The 24,516-nt window shown below is 39.3% G+C and overlaps 2 protein-coding genes across 3 annotated transcripts; both read left to right on the top strand.

Moving 5' to 3' along the window:
• Positions 1-7,354: 7,354 nt before the first annotated feature.
• On the top strand, positions 7,355-12,057 carry LOC137982983 (uncharacterized). 2 transcript variants are annotated; one of them, XM_068830143.1, is made up of 4 exons: positions 7,355-7,504; positions 7,622-7,660; positions 9,043-9,366; positions 10,704-12,057. In XM_068830143.1, exons 1-4 carry the CDS (start codon positions 7,382-7,384, stop codon positions 10,989-10,991), a joined length of 774 nt encoding a protein of 257 aa, XP_068686244.1. In that variant the 5' UTR covers positions 7,355-7,381; the 3' UTR covers positions 10,992-12,057. The 2 variants fall into 2 exon arrangements, with proteins under 2 accessions (XP_068686244.1, XP_068686245.1); XM_068830144.1 differs by lacking the exons at positions 7,355-7,504; positions 7,622-7,660 and adding an exon at positions 8,428-8,497.
• A 3,562-nt stretch (positions 12,058-15,619) lies between these two features.
• LOC137982982 (tektin-1-like) lies at positions 15,620-21,695 on the top strand. The gene is made up of 5 exons (XM_068830142.1): positions 15,620-16,391; positions 17,401-17,471; positions 18,876-19,019; positions 19,274-19,496; positions 20,570-21,695. Exons 1-5 carry the CDS (start codon positions 15,750-15,752, stop codon positions 20,924-20,926), a joined length of 1,437 nt encoding a protein of 478 aa, XP_068686243.1. The 5' UTR covers positions 15,620-15,749; the 3' UTR covers positions 20,927-21,695.
• Positions 21,696-24,516: the final 2,821 nt, after the last annotated feature.

Raw genomic sequence — 24,516 nt, forward strand, 5'->3', positions numbered from 1 at the left:
CACAAGAATTGGACCTAGCTATGCCAATCTTTTTGTAGGATATGTTGAACACCAATTTTTTAATCATTACAACGGCCCCAAACCTGAACTCTACGGCCGCTACATCGACGACTGCATCGGCGCTATTTCATCCAGCAGAGAAGAACTCGATCAATTTATAACCTCCGTCAACTCTTTTTATCCGGCTCTTAAATATACCTGGGAAATTTCGGAAACTTCATTGGCTTTCCTAGATATCAAAGTTTCTATTAGAGGCAACGTGCTATGTACTAGTGTGCACTACAAACCTACTGATTCACACAGTTATTTGTTGTATTCATCGTCACATCCATCACATGTCAAGAACTCCATTCCTTATTCTCAATTTCTTAGACTTCGACGTCTATGTAGTGATGACTCCGATTTTTCCAGCAAACCAGAGGAGATGTGCCAGTTCTTCGAAAAACGTGGCTATCCTGTCTCTGTGGTCAAAGCGGGCCATCATCGCGCCCAACAATTTGATCGACAGTCGTCACTACAAACGTCACAGAAAGATAAGAATGACAGAATTCCATTCACCCTCACTTTCCATCCTCATAATCACGCAGTCAAAAGCATCATTCTTAGTAATTTTAAATTACTCCAAAATGATCCCGAGACTGGTAGAATCTTTTCGCGACCTCCACTTATTTCATTCAAACGCGACAAAAACGTAGGCAACTTTTTAGTTAGAAGCGCGCTCAAAACCAACGAGCAACCCGGCACTTTCAAATGCGCGCGCTCACGATGCAAAACTTGTCTTTTCATTGTTAACACTAGCAAGATATCGGGACCTAAGCGATCTGTTAAGATCACCGATCGTTTCACATGTACCTCCGCAAATGTCATTTATTGCATAACCTGTACGTTATGCAATAAATTATACATTGGTGAGACAGGTAGACGACTAGGTGACCGATTCCGCGAACACCTTCGCGATGTTGAGAAGAATGACAAGGATGCATCTAAGCCAGTCGCTCGCCATTTTAATCTGCCTAACCACTCCAAAAAACACATGGCTATCTGCGGCCTTTCCCTACATCTAGGTACGACGGAAAGCCGCAAGAATCTGGAACAAAAATTCATCTTTCTAATCGGCACCCTTAATCCTCACGGTATTAACGAACGCTTTTCATTTAACTAATATATTCCTACTTTTCACGTTGCCATGTTACCACCAATAGCGTAGCTCCTACTCTACTATAAAAACTACACGTAACCCATAATCCCTCGATTCGCTCTGACGAAGGGCTAACGCTCGAAACGTCAGCTTTTAGAATCTCTGTACGGTGGTCAATTTACATTATCAACTCCTTGATAAACCAAATTTTTGTATAGCGTAAGAATTAGATGGCTTATATATTGAAGGGGAAAGTCATTTTCTCTGTCATATGGTAACCTAACCTAACCGTAAGCACTGGAGTCGCAGATTACAAATTGTACGCATGCGCTTTGCTAAAGGTAACATAAACACATGCATAAACGTTATTTAATCTCGAATTTCCGAATAACTGCAGGAGCTAATATCTTCGACACATAACATTTGCAGCTAAAATACATAGCATATACAGATACCTACTAAATACATAATATTTAAAGATTTATTCATTAAAAAGAAAAGCTGCTGTACAAAATGCGATCCTGGAGTCTCTTTTAAAACCACTAAACTCAGTGGTACGGATACAATCACGTAGCGCATTCTGCAACTTAGCTGATACGTAAGAAAAAGAACTAAGACCTTAACTGGTTGTCCTAGGTTTATTGAAAAACAGAATGTAATTTTTTCGAAAATCATTCATAAGAAGAGGACGGAAGAAGAAACGTATTGTTCATTTAAGCAGGAAAACCTTTTTTTTAACATACTTTGATACGGTAATATGAGGGAACTTTGAATGCGCATTGAATGCGCTTATTGCATAAAGATGTAAAGTTTGACTTAAGTGCATGGTAAGAGGACAGGTAATTTGCAAATGTAAATCTCAGTATTCTCTTACTTACGTGATACCGTTTCTTTGACACGAGATTACGAAGGGCCAGTTTTTTGCTACGAGAATAACAGCAAAAAGAAAGCACTACTATGTCGCGAATTTTCTATTATAAAAACTTGTCAGCAGAAATCAAACGTCTACGTTAACAGCACACACCAGGGCTACTCCTTAGTATCTGGCTAAAGATCTTCTATTTTCACTACTTTTTCCTCCGGCCGCGCTTTAGCCATTTCATGAGGGCCAGTACCCTCTTTCATGCCCAAAAAGATTTCTGGGTAATTCTGCCATTCCATGACAAGGGAAGACCCCCGATTCTTAATTCATCGGGGTTTTTTTTTGTTTTTTTCATGAGTGTCGGGTCACACAGTCCTACAAGCAAAATACCGCATCTATTGAAGCTTTAAGCTTTCAAAACTTGCCCAAATTGTATCGGTAGGTCCTGGAATTCGTCCACAGAAAGGCCAGAGAGACAACTTCTTTCGGGCTGTGAACCGCCATGTTTACATCAAAGCATTTTACTGAGGCGTCCCAGTCTGCATGAAACCATCTCTTACCTCTGTCTGGAGATGACCAGACACGCACGGATCTTACGTTACGTTTATGCCTGTAGCATCACCTTAAACGCCAATTTCTTGTAAAAAAACCATCGTCCTGGTATCAGAGAGGCAGAACACTTAGGCATGTTCTCACGGAAAAACGCAGTTCATCCGGATATGACAGTCTAAGTTTACGATTACGAAGGGAAAGAATGTAATCAGAAGTGAAGAAGAAGACGGAAGAGAAAACTTATTTTTCATATAAGCGGGAAAATCATTAAAAGAAACTGGACTCTTGTAAAGTAACAAGTAAGAAAGTTTGAATGCGCTTATTGCATATAGATATAAAGCTTGACTTTAGTGAGAAGACGATCATGAGAGGACAGGTAATCTGGAAATATAGATCTAAGTATTCTCTTATTTAACGCTTCTTAGACTACAATAGTTTCTCCGTGTTTCGCGCACCACAAAAATGACAGAGGACCGATAATAAAAAGTGTGGTAAAAGATACGCTTTGTAAATGATCTTAAGTTAAGCGTGCCTTGATATCAGTAAGGTTCTGAATTAAAGCGCATCACAACGTTTATTAATCTCTTATTAATCTTTTCACACACATGACCAGAAAAATATCCAGATTATTGCCTTTTATTTCCATTCAAAAGATCTCAAATGTATCCTTTACAGGGAATGAAAAGTTATATTCAGTATCTCTAAGCACAAGACCCTGCTTTTTGCTCTCATTAACTGATATCCGGTTCTCTATGCACCAGTGATTGGCTGCTCTGATATCATGAGATAAGATGATGGTCGTCTGCATAAGCGTTAAGCTTGTACGTACGTATTAGAGAGCCAGAACATTTACGCATGCGCAGATGGAATGTTTGAACAAGAGAGAAAAACACAATATCTCTGATTCCGCGCCAAAGGGTCGTACTAGACGAGTCAGCCCGGGATCTCGGCCCGTGCATTGCTTTCGGACTCGGTTGGCCCTTCGCTGGTTTCAGATACCTAGCGCCCTCTCGGTAGGCAGTGAGGAAGAGAAATGTCGCGACCAGATCACATGAGACAGATTTTTTTTTTTTACACACAGCTCAGTTCCACCTTTGTCAATTTAACGTAAGAATTCGATGGCTTTAAGATTTGTCAAAAAAAAAGTCATTGTGTTCTCCATATGGTACGCACTGGAGTCGCGGATTAGAAAGTGTAAGTACTTGCATTTCTAAGGGTAACATATACATGCATATTTTTCGTTGACTGTATTTGCGAGAAACACGACGGAAGACCCATTGCGCACAGGATAGACAACTCACGGACAAAAGAAAAGTACTTGTTTTGACAAAATGATCGAAAAGTTTAGAATCTTGGGCCCCCTGCCCTGCTTCTCGTGAATAGTAGTCTCGTATCACCTCCCACTTACCAATCGGAGCGCACAGAAAGCACTATTAGCTTGTTTGATGAATTATGAAGTAGCGTATCAATGCTATCAGGAAGATCATCATAAAAAAACACACACGCAAGTAAAAAACACGGTCTTTAGGTTTAACTGAAGCGTACTCACAGGAGGTTGATGGAAGTGGTAACAGCTACAACGTCGCCATCCTGCGAAACGATTGACAGATGTATTGTTTTCTGATCACTGGGCCTGGTGTGAATATCTCAATGGTATGTATAGTTTTTAAAGGTTCGATTTTCGCGGCAGATCTTGCGCCGAAAAGACCCTGTATAAGCTTCATTTTTCATATTCTTGACAATCTGATGGACGAAAGAGAAGGAGAGAAGAGGCTTTGAACAGATATTTTACTTGTAACAGGCTCATATTTAGCAGACGCGCAAAGTTCCGGTGAGGTTAAATTAATGGCACAACAAACTTTTGTTACGTGGGATGAAACAGGCAGACCACGTAAATTTGGTGAGGTGAGGTTTTAATCGGGGTCCCATATGTTAATCAGTCACGTGCTAGCCTGCTCAGCAGGTGGTTTCGGGGGGTTTTACGTAGGATGCCCATGGGATTCTACGTTGAGAATTCAGGTTTGTGTTATCGGTTTTACGAGTGAGAATTCCTTGGGACTTTCTGCCCTATATAATCGCGCGATTCACTGACTTAAGTTTTATCCCTAGGATGTGTCGATTATATTGTGTGTTTTCGTTGGCTGCAGCTTGAAATGACGTAGCGTAATACCATTTATGAGTGAAACGAATACAGTCGATCCCATTGCGTTGTGGCTTCAATTCGTTTGTCGGTTGTTGTCTTCGGCAGTTTAATAAATCGGTAAGTGAGGAAAAGCTAGTAAGACTGTGACAAGAAGCTGAACAATAAGAAGCGGACCTATCACTTCTCGACGAAAAGAATGTTTGTGGCGTTCACCCCACTGTGTTTTGATTAAGAGAATAACTTCTCTATACTGGTGATGATTTCGTAGAGACGCATCATGCAAGAGTAGTGGACAACAATTAAACGTTTAGGGCGTTGGAATAAATAATTGAACATGAAGTCCTGAAAACTTGTCTTGAAGGTAGAATGGAGGTGATATACACGCACATCTGCTGAGAATGAACGCACGATCGATGTTGATCCTTCGACAACCACAGTCCGAATTAAGTGGCCAGTCAAGTGATAAGCTGCAAAAATTACAAAATCGCGCAGCTAGGGTAATTACTAAATTACCCTTTGACACGATCTCCAACCTCCTTCTCGATACTCTTAAGTGGGAGAAGCTGTCTCTTTGACGTAAAAAACAGAAAGCACTAATTATGTATAAAACAATTCACGATCTTGCCCCGGAATACCTTCAACGCCTTTTCAGTCAACGAGATGCTGAATATAACTTGAGAAACTTAGAAGGTAAACTTACTCTCCCCAAGCCAAATACTAATTATTTGAAACGAAGTTTCTGTTATAGCGGGGGCTGTTTGTGGAACAATTTGCCCCAATACTTAAGAAATGCTGACTCTATTGGGCAGTTCAAACGCACAATCAAGCAAGTATCTGACCTATCGGATTCCCACACGGCAATCATGTAAAACAGTTGTAAAGCGTTTCTTTTTTACTTTTTTTAGCTTAACTGATGATTTTCCGTATTGAAGGTAACAGCACCGGGGTGAAATATACTTCAATGTCATTCACCAACTTTAACGCCTTCTGGTGCGTGGAAACAGCACGTCTAGGAAATATTTTCATCTGCATAAAGCACAGTAAAGAGGACTATTGGAAAATTGTAGCAAAACTTTCATCCAGCTATGTAGATGATGATAGCTAGCCAAGCAACCTGGCCTTGGTTGTTCAAAAGGTGGATAACCCTATCCACCGGATAAATCACTATCCGGCGGATAAATACTAGCAAAACCAATTGAGTTATCCAGTGGATAGTGATTTATCCGGTGGATAGCGTTATCTACCCTTCGAACAACTGGGGCCTGCAGTCTTGTTTTCAACCCATGTCTCTACAAATCACTGAGATATCTCATCTAAAGCTAGAAAAAGAAAATCCTGCCATAAAAATAACGTCAAATTCAACTCAGTGTGTAGAATTGGTGCGGCTGATATAAGGGGTTTAAGAGGCGACGACGGATACGGCAGGGATAATCCTCAGAATATTGGTATAGTATATATTGGTATAACATTGGTATCAATATTGGTTTAAATTGGAAAAACAATCGTCATGCAGTAAGAGCGACATGCATCTTTGATCATATCTTTGCCATACTGTGTAAAAAGAACTACAGAAAACCCCCACTTTTGCTCTTAACCACAACATAAACATACAACACTGAACAGTTCAATTTGAATCTTTACTTTAAAAACATTCGTGCCAATCCAGTCATATGATAGTTTTCCCATACTATACAAGTTGGACAACATGAAATCATCAGGAAATACTCAACGCGCACCGGTAGCTCAGTTGGTTGAGCGTCGGTTGTCACGCAGGAGGTCGCGGGTTCCAACCCCGGTCGGATCAATACTCAATACCCTCCCCCCCCCCCCCCCCCCTTCCTTACCCACTTTTGGTGTCCCGGGAATCGAACCCACATTGGTGGGAGGCGACTGCTCTCACCACTTCGCCAACCCTGCCACCCGAAGCCGTTGTTGGTTCAAGTTTATTTTTTTGCCTCATTACAGAGCATAGTATTCTTAAAAAATTTTAAAAGCTAATGGCGAGGAAGCCCATGCAAAGAAAACCACTAGGCTTAAAAGAGATAATTAATTGATATACGAAGTATTAACATAGATATACATTTCATTAAAATATACTCGATAAATTATTTAATATAGATTAGGCTAAAGAGAGAAGCACACAAATAAGGAAAAATGAAATATTATAATAAGAGGAATGCATTCAGTTTACGGGAAAAGGTGGCGATACTTGTCGCGTATTTGTTGTTGCTTTAAGAGAAATTTAGCATCACGTTCAGAAAGACACTTGTTTCATTTTAGTTCATTTGTTGCTAACCTCGTTCCCAGGGTCTCTCTTTTCTGCCTCCTTTGTCGTTGAAGACAAAGGAGGCACAGAAGAGAGACCCTCGGAACGAGATTGATTAATTGTCTGTCATCTACAGATATTCAGAAGCTTTTCGAACAAGAGAGACGGGTAAGTCATAATGCTTACAAAATCATTGCCACTGGGATTCAGAATGGCCACTCGAGCGAACCCAAACTTATTTACTTAAAAACTGGTCTAAATAGTATTGAAGTTGCTACTCTCCTTGCAATAGGCTCCTGGATTAAGCGAACCTGTGGCATTTAATCGTTAATAATTAACGTATCAAAATAATTCAAGGAGTGGAGAAGCACGCGGAAACAATCCCGACGCAGACAAAGTAATTTCATTTTTACACTCGAGATGCATCGCTCACAGTTTACCCAGCCAAAACCTTCTCTCGCAAAAACACAGCATCCTTCGGCAGGTTCACAGCCAAAATTTACAACCCAAGACCTCACAGCAACATATGTTTCTAAAGTAACGGTGCGTTTAGTTTAAGATAAAACATCTTCGGTGATTTAGATTTAGGGAAGCAAAGAAGGCTGACGTTATTTTTTAAACTCGATTTAGAGTTTTCAATTTCCTTTCCTCATACTGTAGATTCAACTTGCTGGAAACACGAAGGGAAAAGGTAAAAAGGTAAGATTTATTAACGATCATTTTTATCGTAGATATTGTCTTTTCCGAGAAAAAAACAAAGCTGATAATTAATGTGGTTAAATGTAAAGTTTTCATTTTGAGGTTACCATCGTTTTCTTTTAGTTTGCATTCCAGAAGTTAGAAGTTAATAACTAATTGTCGAGTAAATGTTGAATCTGAAAGCGGCCAAATCAAACCAAATCAAAATATAGACAGATTCTCGTCGGTTTGCCAATATTTTAAACCACCTTGAATTATAATGCTTGAAATAAAGCAGGGTTTTGAAAAGCTCGCTGCAGGAAACGTTTTGGCTTGAAAAAATCACAAAAGCTAGCACCTGCATAGTAGAAAAAAAGAAAAAGATTCGCGGTTTCCTTAACTGAAAAAAATACAAGCAAACTGGTCTTTACGAAGTGCACACCTTCGTATCTTGTCATAATTTTAGCGTCGTGGAGTCTAACAGCATGAGGAATGAACAGTACTTTTCTAGAATAGTTTGTGATCATTATGTTGTGGGAGGCCTTGGCAATTAACATGCAAATTCAGATTCAAATGTTGGATTTATTTACACCGCAATTGCATGAAACGAAGTTGGATCGCAGTACCCTCTTCTTAACGGCGAACAGAGAGGACGTTGGCAAGAGGACATCAATAACAACTAACACCAGGACAAAGCCAAAAGGGTTACCGAAAACAAGCACTGCATAATTCTCGAAATGCTCCCGTTCGCGCGCACACGGAACATTTGTCGCGAAAACAAAATTTGCTTTACGAAAAACAAAAATGAGAAGCAAAAGCCATCTTTGGTTTGACGGAAATTTCGCAAAGCGCTTAGAGGTAAGTTTTTCTTCAAAAAATGAGGAGAAAACAACGATTGATGCCCTGTACAATTTAAACCAACAAGACGCTCTCCTTTGGCGTTCACGTGGGATGCTAAAAATTTGCTTGCCTTTCGTCACAAAATGGTGATGCCATTAAAATATCAGCAAAAACTAAAATTTGACATAATCTACAGGAATAAAATCGGAAAAAAAAGAGTTATCAAAATCAAACAAACAATTAAAAGCAAGGTGGACACACACTAACACCAATCCCGCGGGTTTGTTCAAGAAAATCGGATATTTTCAGCGGTCCCCCATTGTATTGGCAGTCATAAGCTACTCCTACCAATATTAGATGTGGTCTCCTTTGACATCCCATATAAAAACGACTCATACTTGATCTATGAAAAGTAAAACTATTTTGTCGTCAGAAGGGTTGCAAAAGACTCTCTCAACATCATTCACGCACTTGTAATTCTCTTCATTATCTACTAGTATGCTCAAAACAGAGTAATTCGTTGGTTACTAATTTTTTCTCGTGTATTTCGATACCATTGATAGTTGTCCGATCCTCGCGGACTTCCCTCGCCCAAGCCTAAAGACAGCAATCATTCAAACCCCAATTTGGAGAAAAATTATTCAACAGAGAGACTGTCTTACTACCCGTTGAGACTAGAGGATAAAACACCCGTGGGGGATACCCCAGGGCCTTCAACACCAGCACCGCAAAATTTCATAAGCCCAAGAGGAACAAGGCAACTGGAAAGTGGTATCTACAAAATTGACAGAACGACGCCAGAGCCAGCAATTTTTGGGAGCCCGAGGGGAACAAGACAAGTGGTCAGTGGTATAGACAGTATTAACAGGAGAAGAAATCTGTTCCATGTAAGTAATCCTAAAGAAACTATAGCTAAAGTGCACCTTAACTCAAATATTTTTCGTCTGCAGTATTAATATCCCCACCTAAATCAAACTTGTCTTGCCACTGTGGGTCTATTCTCGATTTTACGTCACAAACTGCTTTGCAATGCAAAAGTTATTTGACAGTTTGAGACGTAAAATCGAGAATAGACCCATCCCTCGCACATCATCGTCGTGAGTCCAAATTACTGCTAGTTCTGCCAAGTTTACGTGGCTTGCACGGCACAGAAAAGGCGAAATTCTGGGTAACAATGGAGACATATGTTTGCTTTGGATGGGGAGATATATATTATGAACAAAAAATATTTGAGTTTAAGTGCACTTTAAGCTTCCTTTGAAGGAGTAAGTATGCGCTCTTAATTGGTTCGTTTCCAAGATAAATTTAAGCCTTGCTGCAAAGAACTTTAAAGAACGAAGTAAAAAATACAGTACGATTTAAATAAAACCTAATAGAATGTAAACATTGAGGGCTCCTGAAAAATACCAACTTCGAGCGCCGGGTCGCACTGAGCTAGCTATGAAAAAATTGTCATGAGCTTTCAGTTTACGAAGAAAATGGCAAACAATATTTTTTGTTCGGTGTCTTGACAAAAAAAAAATCGGCCTGCCCGGAGGCAAGACACAGGCTTCTTTGAAGTTTGGTAGAGTTTGACAATAATTTGTAGGGTTGCCCTCGTCCAAGCTTTTCGAAAGATCATTTTTTTGCAAAGACAGGGGTCGGCAAGTTTAATGCCGTAACAATAGATAAATATAGGCAACAATTATTTACAAGATCAATAAACAAAGAACTGAATTAATGTGAAATGACTTTGCACCGCGGGAAAGAGCAAGAAATTCTGAGAATGTTGAGATCCATTTGATTTGCTTTCTGGAGCGCGAACCAAAACCACACGCCATAGTTTTATGGACACTATAATTGCACGGAAAAGCATAAGCTGCCACCAGCTGCTTGTATTCACTCAGCGAAATTTGATGGTAACTATATTGTATTATGTTGTCAACTATTTCTTTAACAGTGCTCAAACTGAACGTGGCTTTTGCCTGTGTTTTCCACGAGCGCCTCGTGGTTTTTGTATGGTGACACGAACTTCACTATGAATAACCGAGTCACGAGGAGCTCTCTTGCTGGCTACAACAGGACATTGTATGTTTTTATCCTGAGACTAGCCTGAGGATATACTTCAGCTTTATTGAGTGAACAGCCACTTAAATGATTTCTCTAGATTTGTCTCTAATATTTATAACGCTTCCAATGATCTATTACTGGACCAACGCTACAAAGTTTTTTTCTATCCCTCCAGGATTCTACAAAAACAAATTTACGCAACGTTGATTCTGGGACTCAAGACATAACCAAAGATCACGCAAGAAGCCCACCATCAACTGCAAACTCTCAAGGCGTCGAATTTCCTACAACTAAGCACTGGTACGTTAATATCCTGCAACGATTGGAAGATTTAAGATGGAATTGCCAGACTTTGGAAACAGAATATTCTTTCCTAGAGAAGCTTATGAATGAACAGAAGGAGGACTTAAAAAAGGCGAAGAGCTGGAGCAAGCATTTAAAAAACAACAAATGCATAGAATAATTGTACAAAAGACTTTTAAGACTTAAAAAGTTCAAAAGCCGGACCAAATATCTATATCATCTTGTTAGGTTAAAATTAAAGAACTCCACGGTCACCAGAACGTATTGTATTTTTTAAATCTCAAATCCTTCAGTTCGTGCTCTGATGCTTCAAGTTGTTTGTTTGAGAAAAGATTTGAAACCTAAAGTCTTCTTTTTGCTTTATTTTTCTCTTCTTGTTACTGCGCGCTCGACAGTAGTCGGAAGCTCGGAGGAACCGCCGAACATTGACGGTAGCGAAAAACGCATTTGTCGGTTGACCTTTGAATTAAAGAGTCCACATGTTATTGAAAGGCGCAGTAAAGAGTCAAACTGGAACTGTTCGGTTCTAGTTGGTCTCTGTCGCAGGAGAACAGGGAGCAAAAAAAGAACCTGGGAGCGAGTGGAAACTTTTTGGAATCTCAATTTTGATTTGTAGTTCAAATATTTTAAAAGGGAAACGATTTCAAAACGCCTATTGTTATTCAAGTGATTGATAATTCGACGGTATTCGTTTGCCTTAGCTTGCACGAGTAACTGACCTCTTTAGCTTGTAAATTTTGTTTCCCAAGTTCAGACCACGTGACGTTACTCTAAAGAACAGTTTCTTTCAAATGTGGTCTTATGCGCGTGCTTATGTATGAATAACTTGTGAAAATCAAAAGGAAAATTCTCTCGAGAACATCACGTGATCTGAAATGGAAAATCCTGTTGCATAAAATAATCAGAACCGTCAAAGAATCAGATTAGCTAATTACAACCTTAAGAATTAGAACAGCTCGCCTACGTCACAATCGTACTGGCCAATGAGAAAGAAAATGGCAATGTGCTTTACGAGAGGTTGGAAATTTTCTAGAAAAAACACACGATGATTTAAAGGTATGGCTGGTATAGAATTTACATACTAATTTTTCCTCCTTGATAGATGGTGGTTTAGGATAATATCGGCATATTTTTATTTCGCCCGTGTGTTGCGCAAACAAAGCCAAGATTACTGCCGCGAGCAATTTTGAAAGGGAAGAATTATGTGAAACATCTAACAAATCGAATTCTTTGAGCGCGAGCAAGAATTGCGCAGAATTGAATGGCGCTCACTTCTGTGAACGCGATTCATGATCCAGTTGCACCGCTGATAATCATACCAGTTAGAAAGCAATACCTACTGAGTCCTGAAAAATCTCTTTAAGCCATGGGACATCCTTGACAAATCACCATAAAATAATAAAATGGGAAGTCATGATATTCATACATTAGCCACCGCAATACGTTCTATTTCGTGCTATCCAAACAGCCAACAATCACTGACAACTCTTTTTCATTGATCGTCTTGCGTCAGGAGCTCAGGAGTTTTCATTTAAGAGCTATAGTCTGAAAATAGCTTGAGATATGAAAATGCCGTTACGTAGACCTAATATAGGACTTCTTGCTTGCGCTTTCGTATTTGTCAGTTTTGTTTATGGTCGTCGCTTTTATCTTCTAATTCATTGCTTAATGCCTCCTGTTTGATCATCGGAAGACTTTTCGCAGCTATAACTCTACTTTATCAGCAACGAAAGGAAAACCGAAAAAATTTGGACCCATGGCCTCTACGATCGCAGTGTCGTCATGGTTCATGGTTCGATGCTTGGCTGCTCTGGTTAGAACAAATTAGAAGGTAGCTTAAACAGTTACAATTCAAAGACACAACGTTTGAAGATTCCTGTCTCGGTGCCTTCATCAGGTGGGTGATTCACAAAGTTATCGGAAGAGTCCTGTTATATGCTAACCCCCTGATGATAAATTGTCCAAGCTTTGGGTCTTTGATTTGTAACTTTATATGCTACATTCAAATTTCTTCTCACCAGTATAGCATCGGACTGTGTCTGATTTCAACCTTCTTGTAAGGTGAATTGTGCCATATGTGTTTGTCCAAGAATCGCGTTTCTAAGCAACGACAAACCACTCTGCCCACAAGTAGTTCATATGAGAAACTAATCGTCAACACCACACTAAGTACAGTGGAACTTCGACGCAGCTCAGTAACATCTGCGTAACAAACCAATCGACATAACGAACGATCTTGAACGCACTTGCGAAATAAACTGTCACAGAGTGAATACAGGTCTGGCCCGCCCGCGACCGAAGTTTGTCATTATAAAGGTGTAGCAAAGTGTTATGTTATGAAGAAAATTAAAGTTCCTCAGCTAATTAGCATTAAAGGCGAAAACTTTAATCTCGGTAATCCCTCTCTGTTTGCTTTAGATAATAACGAATTCCTTGTTGTTTCTAATGCAGCAAATGTTTTCTGGTCATGGTTAGAACATGCATGACTAGTCTGTGAAAATCCGATTTGCACACAAAACTCGTTGTGCAGGTCGTGTGCAGGTCGACAACAGCTTATTGTTTGGATTGTAGATGAAGATATCTGCGTTTGTTTTTTTGTCTAGACAGCCTGAAAACCTATTCACGTTTTGTTATTCAGTTATCAAGTAAGTTTCTTTCGTTTTCTGCAAATTTCTTTTGCCCAAGTGCTTCAGTTAGCCAGCAGCATGAAAACCAGGGGCACCCAACGTCAATTTTCGGAAAATATCTGTTCGGAAGACGATTTGACATCTAGAATTTTCGGAACATTTGTTGTAAAATTCCTTGCTTGCCTGCCTGTCCTAAGATTTTCGAACATCTAAAACATGGTATAATTGCCCATTTTAAATGGATTTTTTCCCTAAAAAGGTCACCTAGAATTTTCGGGAGCCTTTTTTCTTGCTGAAATTTTCGAAAAGGTAAGTTTTGATCCCTGTAATTTTCGGATCACTAGACTTTCAGCTAGGGAATCCGAACAGATGAAAAATTTTTAGGGGATCAAAATATGCCTATATGTACCGTTTAAATACGAAAATAATTTAACAATGCTATGTTTAAGTGGGTTTGAACTATATTCTCGTTGGGTGCCCCTGTGAAAACTTCTAGATCTAGCTGGTATTACTGACAAAGTGCATGGTACTTGGTTCTTGAACAAAGTTTAGAAAGACTTACAAAAATGTCCGCCGAATTTCGTAAAAAATAACTCTAAGAAAGAAATACAAAGAATTACTAAATGCCATAACAACCGAAAGAAAATAACTGGCTCAGCTCAGACGATATTAATTACTAATGGAGAATGCCGCGAGCCCACTTAATGTGTTATTTGCATACAGATGGAATAAAGTATGACAACGGACAACTTCATGGCAATGATAAGACTGGCAAATACAAAACATAATTAACTATCGTAGGGTTATGTGAAGTGCTGTTTTCTACCCATGTAAACCATGTGAGCGTTAGCCCTAAACTCCGACCACCTCATAAAAAACATACACTGACAGTAAAGTTGGAAAACTTTTGACACATGTATATGCCGTAAATCCTTTTTTTACATTTTGAATTTTTGAGCTGTTTAATATGTATGATTTCTTAAATTCAACTCTCAAGTTTTACAAACCATCAACAAAAAAAAACTGTCGCTAATTGCTTACAAAAGATATGACCCCACAAGCTTGTAAGCTTTAAATCTTATCGTGTTGAAATAAACGTTTTGCTTTTTTATGTTTCTATATGGATGTTAGGATGTTAGCTGAGGATGTTAAGGAATTGTGCGTGCGTGTGACGACGCGATCAAACTTCATTACTGTAAATAGATCAAGTTTCAGTTTTAAACTTCTCAAAGAAGAAAAACCGCACAGTTCTAAATATTAAGTTGGAAATTATAGATCATTTTCTGTGGAGTTTAACTTCCGCTATCTTGAGTATCTAGAAAGTAGTTTCGATCTCTTTCAAGTTTTTCATCATGGCGCTCAAAATATTTTCTTGAATTTAAAAAAAATGACATTCACACCCTTAGACGGAGATAAACCGGGTGTCGAACTGGCCGACAATTTTACAGTTTCGAAAATGCTACATTAAATTTTATTGGACATTCGCGGTAATTTAGAAGCAGAATAACTGCATTAGTCTTCAAACCACCTAACCCGAAACAGCCAGAGAAATTTATTAATAATTTAAACCTTTTATCAACAACAGAGAAACCTAGGGTTCAGAAAAGGGAGGAAAACATTTTAAACAAAAAAAAAATGAAAGAAAATGGGATTTTGTTTGCTTGGTCAAAATTTGCACTTAAGTCTTGAGGTCCTTAAGCTGAAAAACAAATTTGAACTTGTGAGGGTGGGTTAATTATGAGAGAGGCTTAGCAGGGTTCTAAGGTTTTTCAATGAGTCTCAATTATCCACATTCAATTCAGGCAGTATGTATAAAATATTAATCAGTGTTCTCTCTTTTTGTATATGCATGACAGCAAAAAAAAGATGCCACATTAGTTTTCTAGGCTTTTTGCCAATGGTTTTTAATATGCAATCCGTGATACTTTGTGTTTCTTCTAAAATACTTTTATCTTCTTTACAAAACGCAGACGAGCACGTGGCTTTGCCGACCGACCGGAAGAGAGTGTGCTACACCGATTATTTCCCGATAGCCAATCAGGAGGCAATATTAAGACAGTTTCGTGCCTTCTTTACCAATCAGACTATCGAGTGGTGAAGCCCATTGGTTTCTAAGCAACGAGCGACGCCACCGGATATAAAGCGATTTGTGGTTTACACTAAACAGACATTTTTCTACTCTTGCCAACAACAACTTTGTCTGAGTTTTAACTCAAGATTTCCTGACAGAATCTACGAGTTTCTCGGCGTAATATATCGGCCAGAAGATATAGCTTGACTCTACGCACGAGATGACTCAATCTTTCGTGGAAACAGCTAAATACCTATCCTCTTCGACCTTCGATCCACCGCCTTATCTTCGACCCACTGGCGGACCTTACGAAACAACATATACGGCTTCTTTTCAAGCAGCAAGACCCTACACCTCTCCTCATGCCTTGAGACCGCTATCAAGATCGTTTGAATTCCCTCACAAGATCCTCAATGGATCGTCCAGCGGCTTGGAACATTTGCCTTACACTGCAGTGACTCAAAGGGCCATTCACAAGTACACCCCGCAACAATGGCGGACCTCGAACGTTCTCAATGTATCATCGGGCGAGAAGGAACGATCCACGGCCGAGAGACTGCGAGATGAATGCTCGCGACTCCGAACGGAAACATCTCTGTTGACTCACCGGACTCAAACAGATGTGAACAAAAAGTTGGAACATCGCATCCATGACATCACGTATTGGAAGACGGAATTAGAGAAGCAACATGCAGATACAGTGGCTGAGATCAAAGCACTGCAAGCATTTATTGGGCGTTTAGAGAAAGCATTAGCTGCTACTGAAAAGCCTTTGAATGTGTCTAAAGAATGCTTGGGGTACAGAGAACGCAGAATCAAGATTGATCTGGTGCATGATAATGTGGAAACCCACATAAGCAAGGTAATCATTGCGCATGTTATCAGCTCTCGGTGCCAGCTGGCTCCTGTCTCCAGGATCGAATCTTTATTATTTTTAGCGAGTTATAATAACACAAGACAGCAACATTAACCACAAATATTGTTAGATTGTTTAGCAGAATAATAATGCTGTTTTTTTTTTTGCAATAGCTTATACCAAAAAAAGGCAAAAAGATAAGAAATACAAAGAGCTGCGAACAAGAAAATCACCTTAATCTTCCCTCTTCTTAAAATACCATCTCGAGTGTCATTTGTTACGAGACAACTGAAAGATGTGCAACGTTAAACATGCCAGGCTCAATAAGTTCTTTATGCTAATTTTCTGCCCTTGTTAGATTGATTTATTGCATTTGGTGATCATCAAAGTTATGCTTGGTGTATTCTATCCAGCGGGACACTATCTTCTACCAGCACGTGACAACAGCGAAAGCCCACTTTGAGGAGCCTTATCTTTTTCGATAGAAGAGTCTATTCGGAAGTAGAGTAGAGTAGAGTTAGTTTTTCATGTTAAACAGTGCTTACATCGACCACTCGAGCGTCAGAGCGCCCGCTTTGTTTACTCAACAACGGAAGGTTAAAATGATATCCTTAGTTATATATTTCGAACAGCTTCAGTCTTTCGCTTTTCAACAGTTGATCTTCCTGAGATTCAATCTTTCTGAAAATTGCACAGCTTTAATTTTTGGTTTTTCTATGTTTCGTCCTTATGCATTCTTCTGATACCAATACTGTGGAGTTACAAATAACCCGTGAAAACGCCGAACTAAACAAACTCGTTGCCATTAGCAACCAACAAGAGATCGGTGATGGAACCGGTGTTCAGCCAACTGGAAAATTTCTTTTATGCAGAGATGTTCATATTTTTTATCAAGACGCAAAGAAAAGTAAAATCTCATCGGCAAATCCATCCTGCAATATTTCGAACGATTCATGTACAGCTACCGGTAGAAAGTTTAAGGGTCTCTAGATAAATCGCACAATTTCTTGTTTAGGAGGTGGAAATGATCGAAAACGTTCGAGCTTTGCTGAAGAAAACAATGGATCAGGCTCATGAACAGCTGTGGTAAGTTGATAGCTTGTTATTTAACAATTATTCGTCTCAGGCTCAGTGATTATCGGTGAATATTCACCAAGACGAAGTCGAGGTGAATATTCACCGATAATCACTGAGGCTGAGGCGAATAAATACACAGGTGATTATTTCAAAAAAGAGAAAAAAAAAATTTCAACGCGAAATCATCTTCACTTACAGTGGCAAAACGACCACTGGCAGCCATTTTGTCCGTCGAGGTGATTATCGGCTGATAATCCGAGATAGCGAGCCAATCAGAGCCTGTGTATTTATACTAAATCTTTGTATTTAAACATCCATGTTCCGAATAAAGCATGGCAGCTTTTCCGTCGTCTGGTCAGATGGCTCAGTTAAAAGAAGAAGATAACCGAGATGTAATAAGTTTATAAATAAAATTTTAAGACTTGCAACAAGCCTTTAACGTGCATCCCTGCACTTCTCAAAGTTCACAAGCTCTTTGCGGGACTGCCCTTTCACCTCAGTCCGCATCCCGGGAAATCTGTGAATAGGAAACTATAGAAAAAGAAAATGCCGATGCTATATTTTGGCTTATTCAGTATTGCACATAGTACGCAATGGCACTCAAAACTTACGCGTTCGGTGTTGACTCTTCATCATTGCTTCGTCATGATAAAGCTGCAAAATCAATTGGAAAGAAATTTTACATTTAAACCCTTAATGAAGGAAAATAGAAAGGAAAACAAAAATAAGAAAGACGTTAATCTTACCTTGAAAAAAGCACAATCGACTTCAATGGCTTCCTTCCGACCCAACTGAAGACAGATTGAAATTTCGGTTTACAAATTCTGCTACATGGTTCAGAACATTTCCTCGACCGCTTTAACGGCTTAACGAAGTCTTTAGAAGCAGTTAGGGCTCAGAGGAGCATGTGCAAAAACAGGTGGAGTGCTTGCTGGGCGTGCGGCGCGCGCTATGCACGTGAAGACTCACGACGATTTGGATGCATAATGAAAAAACTAAAACTATCGCAGCTTCGTTAAAGAAGCGTTGACGGTTCTCTAGAAGCTCTCAGGGGGAACTCATGAAGGCACAGAGAACTTGATAAAATGGCACTGATTAAGCATTGAAAATTTTGACAGTATTTTTCAACTTTGTTTGAAAAGAGGAATGTCATGTTTCAAGCTTAAACTGTAGGAAGGCGATGTGGGTCCGATTCTATACATGGTAAACGTGGTATTTCATGTTACGTCATCGCCGCCCTGTTTGTGGACGAAAACTAAAGATCTCATTAGCTGTCCACCAGCAATTGTACATTGCAGTATTGTTATCTGTGTTTCTGAAGCTTGGGTGCAAACCACCTATTTTCCCGACTGTATACTATTTGCAAAAGGAGGCTAAACGAAAAATTGTTTTACCTCTGTTTTGATACCTCAGGTTGCTGCGTTCTGCTAAAACACTTTTGGAAAAAGACCTTGGTGACAAATACAATTCCCTGGGTATTGATGGCAAGTGTGCTACTCTGAATAATTTCTCAAAAGACATTCACTTTGCTCCACATTCAGTCACAATACAGCAACAGTAAGTATGATATTTTATGTTTTGTTTGACCAAATATTGTTTTTCGCATCATTCGCAAGAGGAGATTTATCAGTCGTTAATTCCATGTGTTGTGCGCATGCGTGTAGCTAGTTGGTTTCCCAGTGCAAATCAATAAAGCAGCATTACCAAACGATCTCAGTATTTGAAATCCTTCCAACATCCATTAAGTCCTTCACTTGTGCATATTTTTCGTTGTTGGTCTATCTAACAAACCGTGTTTCTATTCCTTTCAGTTCTTTCACCCCCGATGAATGGGAAGCTTATTCATCAGAGAACATTGCCAAAGCAGAGCGTGAGCGCAAAGCATCTGTAGCCATGAGATCAGAGATCAATGGAATTTTGATGCAGGCCTATGTTGATCTGAGAAACATCTTTGAGACCGTTAACAACGAGTTTGCCAAACGCATTGAGGAATCGATCAATGCCAAGAGATCTCTGGAAAAAGAACTGGCAAAGGTAGGGGTGATATTTTTGTGCCTTATGCGTGCTTTTCACGTTACGTCATCGCCGCCATGTTGTTGGACAAAAACAAAAGATCCCTCATTAATAGGGACCTTCAAGCGAGTAAACAACGACGGCAACGAGAACGTTGTCTGAAATATTATTCCCGTTATTGTACTAATTTTGCGATTTCTCCAAGTCGCTTGGCATGGCAAGTGTGAGTCCACATTCCAAGAATAAAATTTGTGAGAAAGGTTAAGATGGTTTGGATATTTAGGGTGCGTTCGATTGACCTTATTCTGGAATAAGAATATACGTGGAGTGATGATTTAAAACGGTATGTCTGGCGTTTTGAAGCAACAAGGATAATAAATATATGTTTAAAATATCATTTTAGCAATATTAATGTGAATCTCCGTAAAAGTGAAGGATTTCTAACTTCTATTCCAAGTATTCCTATTCCGGAATACGGTCAATCGAACGCACCCTCAGAGAGGTAAAGTCGGCGTTCGAGCCAAGGAGGCCCATCAGGCCGGCGCTTATCTCCGGTTTCTGTAGCATGAAGCGACTGGGAGTAGTTCCCCCCCCTTCCTGGATGGGATGCTAGTCCATCGCAGGGTTACCCCCAGCATTGAATTCGCCGGTACCCATTTATACGTCGTCGTCGTCCTAAGCTCCCAATTAGTTCCTGTTTGTAGGTCCACCAGCAATTGTACATTGCAGCACTGTTACCGTCTCTCAAGAGAATGGTTGCAAACCATCTAGACCTTTTGTGTCAAAACAACAGGGCAACCGTAACATTTCACAGTTTGAAAGTAAATAAAAAATTCTAATTTTTTTTTTGTTCAGATCATGATACAAATACTTTTTTTTTTGAAAAAAAAATTGAAAAAATGGTTGCAAACAGTATTGTATAGGGTTATTGTTTAGTAGGAATGGAGGTTACCCTCCTTATACCGTAAACCGATTGGCGGTATACCATCGTATTTCGAGATAGACTTCTGAGTTATTGACAACGATGATTCCTTGGGGCTGGAAATCTTTATGGGGCTCAGATTGATTCAATTGATTTTCCATTCTCGTTTAAGGTCATAGATGAGATTGCATCAATGGAAAACAACGTACGGGATCTCAAACAAGCCATTGCAGACAAGGAAAATCCTCTCAAAGTGGCACACACCCGACTAGATAAACGCTCGCTAAGGCCAAATGTTGAACTGTGTCGTGATCCAGTGCAATACCGCTTGGTCGGAGAAGTCGGGGAAATCTCCGTCTCCATTGATCGTCTGCGCATGCGCTTGGCTGAGGCTGAAGCGTCACTTATGGCGTTGCTAAGAAACAAGGAACGACTGGAGGATGACATCGAGGTCAAAACTAACAGCTTATTTATTGACCGTGATCAATGCATGGTCATACGCCAGCAAGTTCGCCACATTTCTCACTAAAACACTTTGACAAAATGGACAATAATTTATTAATTTAGAAAAAACCTCTGTAATGAGATGAAGCAAGAATTTTTTAAAAACATGTTTATGTCAAAGGAAGCTATGCTTGATTTTAGACAGGATTATTTTCAAATCTGGAATTAAAGTAACCTTCCGCTAAATCCCTACGCACTAGAACTGATTAAAATTAACTCAGTATCAAAAACATCAAATTAACAACTTTTTGGGGGGTAATGTACTGTATTAAATGCGAATACTCGCCCAACCTAAAGCTTCGAGACCGTCGTTACTTCGTCATGTTAATTTTGTCAGCAGTTTTTTTATGGGACTATACGAGCAAATATTTGATATGTTCAGTTTTCCTTCGTTGGCGTAAGCTCTTCACAGTTTAAAAGTGTGATATCGATTTCTCACGAATACGCACATCAAGCACATTATCGCGGCGTCTTATGGAGTGTAGGTTCTTTTGCATGGCTAAACACAGCACTATATAAACGGTTATGAAATAAGTGACTTTTTTTGTCAAAAAGTTGATCAGAACTTTTAACACTGATTTGGAAAAAGAGCGTTGAATTACTGGCATTGCAACAAAACAACCAAGTACTGTATTGGTGGCAAGCAAGTGATTCAAAAGAGAATAACTAGTGTACCCTGGGAAGGAATGAAAGAATTAATGGAGGAACAGTGTAATCAGAATTACTCATTTCTGCTTGTGTAAATATTTGTTCGAAAAGCGGCAGTAAAATAAACCACTTTCTCGGCACACTGAGATTTTGTTTAACTACTTGGTCAATTGCACACTTTGATTACAAGAGAAAGATAAAATGTTTTAAGCCTTGTTCAAATACGGAGCCCCTTTGGTACTTAGAGTCCCGTGTAGAACCGGCACGTACAAAAGACAGGTCACTGTTTACCAATACAGAAAGACTCCTAAACATTCATTAAGCTAACCTTAAGCCTAATTAGGTCTAAACAAAAATTTTTAGGCCTGATGTTAGCATTTGTAAACAGTTTGGGACCTGTGGCTTGTGACATGTGTTTTGTACCTGCCCTAGAACGAAACAAATAAGTGCATGTTATCCCTCTTTCCGGACAAAAGGGGTTATACCAGGTTGGTAATCCCTAGGATAACCAGGGTCCCTTGGTCCTAGTCCGACGACATCACGTCAGCAGTTCTGCTTTCCAGGGAACGAAGTTATCCCAAGCGCTGTGTGTCCGGCATACATTTGTACAACTTGAAACCGAGACGAAATTGATCTAAGGTTCTCTTACGAGAACAAGACGAAGGCGGGCACCAAGCAAGTCACGTTTCATGAGGCCTCCTTGTTATGTTTGCCCTTTGGGACGCAACTGTCGATAAGGTTGCCATTGTTCCGCAAATAACTATTCTAAGGGCAAACCATGTTTCAAAGTGCAAAATAAGGTTATCATGAAGAGTCAATCCTTTTCTTACAGTACAACCCGTGCCCATTCCTCTAAGAATTAAAGAGATGATCACGAGTCCGGGCTACCTGGGTACTAGTGTGAATTCGAAGTAATAAACTCGTGCGCAAATAAAACAGGTGTTACGTCAATGTTACACTTTTCAAAACCACTAGGTGGTAAATACACAGCATGATGCAAATTTTTAACTGGCTGAAGTTAATGAAAACCTACCGCTCCCGACTGGTTTGTGGGGAATCCTAGTATATTCAGCCGGATTTCCCATTCGTTTCCTTCAAAGATAAAGATATACTGTAAAGATTTTGATGGGCCCAGGTAAAGCCAGCATTGGAAAGTAAGGTATGAACGAGAATTTTTTTTCCGTTTCTCCTCAATAAGGCTCAAATGAATTCATATTTTTATTAAGCGGAAAGTGAGAACTGTAGGTTCCAGTTAATCAATCAAATATGCCTTAAAATATTTTCTGTATTTTTGTAAAAATTTCTAGTGCATGATAATTTACTTTAGCCCTCACAGAAAAAAAATGTATATATTTTTTACTTCCTGTTTCTGGTACGTTCTGATACGCTTCTTAGTCGATAAGACAAACGACAACTTCTCTTTTATTACGTCTCGTGCATTAGCAACAAACCTCAAAAATATAAATTTGGTTTTCAACGTCCTACACATGCATATATTTTTACCGTATTTTTATTCACGAGAAATTAATGAACGTAGCAGAAGAAACTAGTTTTTTTCTCAAACATTATACTTGTTCGTTGTTACATCATGTGTGTGTGCCTTGGTAAGAGCTCCCGGTAAACAAATATGTGAAAAAGTCGATAAACGATAGCATGGAAACGTCACAGAGAACTTGGAGACGGTTAGGTCTTGGACTTCATCAAGTCTTCAACATTTGCTTCGACATCATTTTGATTTTGTTGAACGATGTTGATTGCTGGGTTTCAATTTGATTCAACAAAGCTCACGAGAAGCGTTGTATTCACTCCCAGGCTGCAGCCGCGATTATTGTCGATACGGACATGATACGTCATTGACAGACCGATTAGTGCGCACGCTCATACCCAACAATGCTGAGAGAGGGGGACAAACGGCTTCAGTCGTGAGGTCAACTCCGGCTGGACCACCACTCAGGGTCTTTGGATGCGTGTGCCGTGAAGACACCTACAACTTTCATATTTTTACAACTTTTTCATATTCGGATCAGCTTTTGCCTCTTAGTCAATCAATGCACAATGTGTGCCTTTATATCACACGCGTGTAAATTAGACCGAAAAGAAAACAAGAGGACAAGAATCTAAAAATAACCAGCTGCTTGCTCCCTGATGATCAGCTCCAACCTTGAACTCAGGCTCTCGACGACAAGGGAGGAGAGAAGAGAGAGAGCCTGGGTTCGAGGTTAGATCAGCTCCTGGTTGGAAACTCTTGACCCAGTATCCTTGGCTTGCAAGTGACGTCATTGGCGACCATGTTGGTGAACTGAACAATAGCGAAAGAGTCTTTTGGGAATTTAGCGATAATGAAAACGCGAGCGACATTTTGCTTTTGTTTTTGTTTTGAACATCAACATTGCCGCCTAATCCCGTGAGTGCAAACCAAGAATTTGAGCTGTTAATTGAGATTTGGTTACCCAATCAGAGCACTAGAATAGCAATATCCGGCAGAGGATAAAAATTTGAAAAAAAAAAAAAAAACATTTTTAAGCTGAATTCATTAAATAGACCCCTGTTCTTGGCCATCGAAGCAACACAAATAGCAGTTATAAACATTTTGAAGCAATGCATTTTAAGAACCCAGAGCTCCCTCTCTCTATTCTTTGTATTTACATTTACCGGTAAAAGTTTTTCAAAATAATAACGGTTACTTTTGAAAATTAATGTTGAAACATACGAAACATCAAGTCTAGATATATAGATAGATAGCGGATAGATAGATATACCTAGCAACCTTGCGGCTGAATAGCGTATATTACAATAATGTAATTAAATAAATATATTATATAACCTATATAAGAATATTCAAAATTATAAAGCAATTAAAAAATCTATGAGCTAAAACCTATCTATATTTAAAAGCTATATTTACATTATCTACATACGTTTCTAGGAAACGGTCGTTAATTAACTATGGTTGTTATATTTAATGGT

This window comes from Montipora foliosa, chromosome 13 (genome assembly GCF_036669935.1).
Source record: "Montipora foliosa isolate CH-2021 chromosome 13, ASM3666993v2, whole genome shotgun sequence".
Taxonomy (NCBI): domain Eukaryota; kingdom Metazoa; phylum Cnidaria; class Anthozoa; order Scleractinia; family Acroporidae; genus Montipora; species Montipora foliosa.

Coding starts and splice junctions, on each gene's coding strand:
- LOC137982982 (XM_068830142.1), top strand. CDS start 15,750: ATGACTCAATCTTTCGTGGAAACAGCTAAATACCTATCCTCTTCGACC. Junction 16,392..17,400: donor TGGAAACCCACATAAGCAAG/GTAATCATTGCG, acceptor TTTCTTGTTTAG/GAGGTGGAAATGATCGAAAA. Junction 17,472..18,875: donor CAGGCTCATGAACAGCTGTG/GTAAGTTGATAG, acceptor TTGATACCTCAG/GTTGCTGCGTTCTGCTAAAA.
- LOC137982983 (XM_068830143.1), top strand. CDS start 7,382: ATGCATCGCTCACAGTTTACCCAGCCAAAACCTTCTCTCGCAAAAACA. Junction 7,661..9,042: donor CGAAGGGAAAAGGTAAAAAG/GTAAGATTTATT, acceptor TACCATTGATAG/TTGTCCGATCCTCGCGGACT. Junction 9,367..10,703: donor GGAGAAGAAATCTGTTCCAT/GTAAGTAATCCT, acceptor CTATCCCTCCAG/GATTCTACAAAAACAAATTT.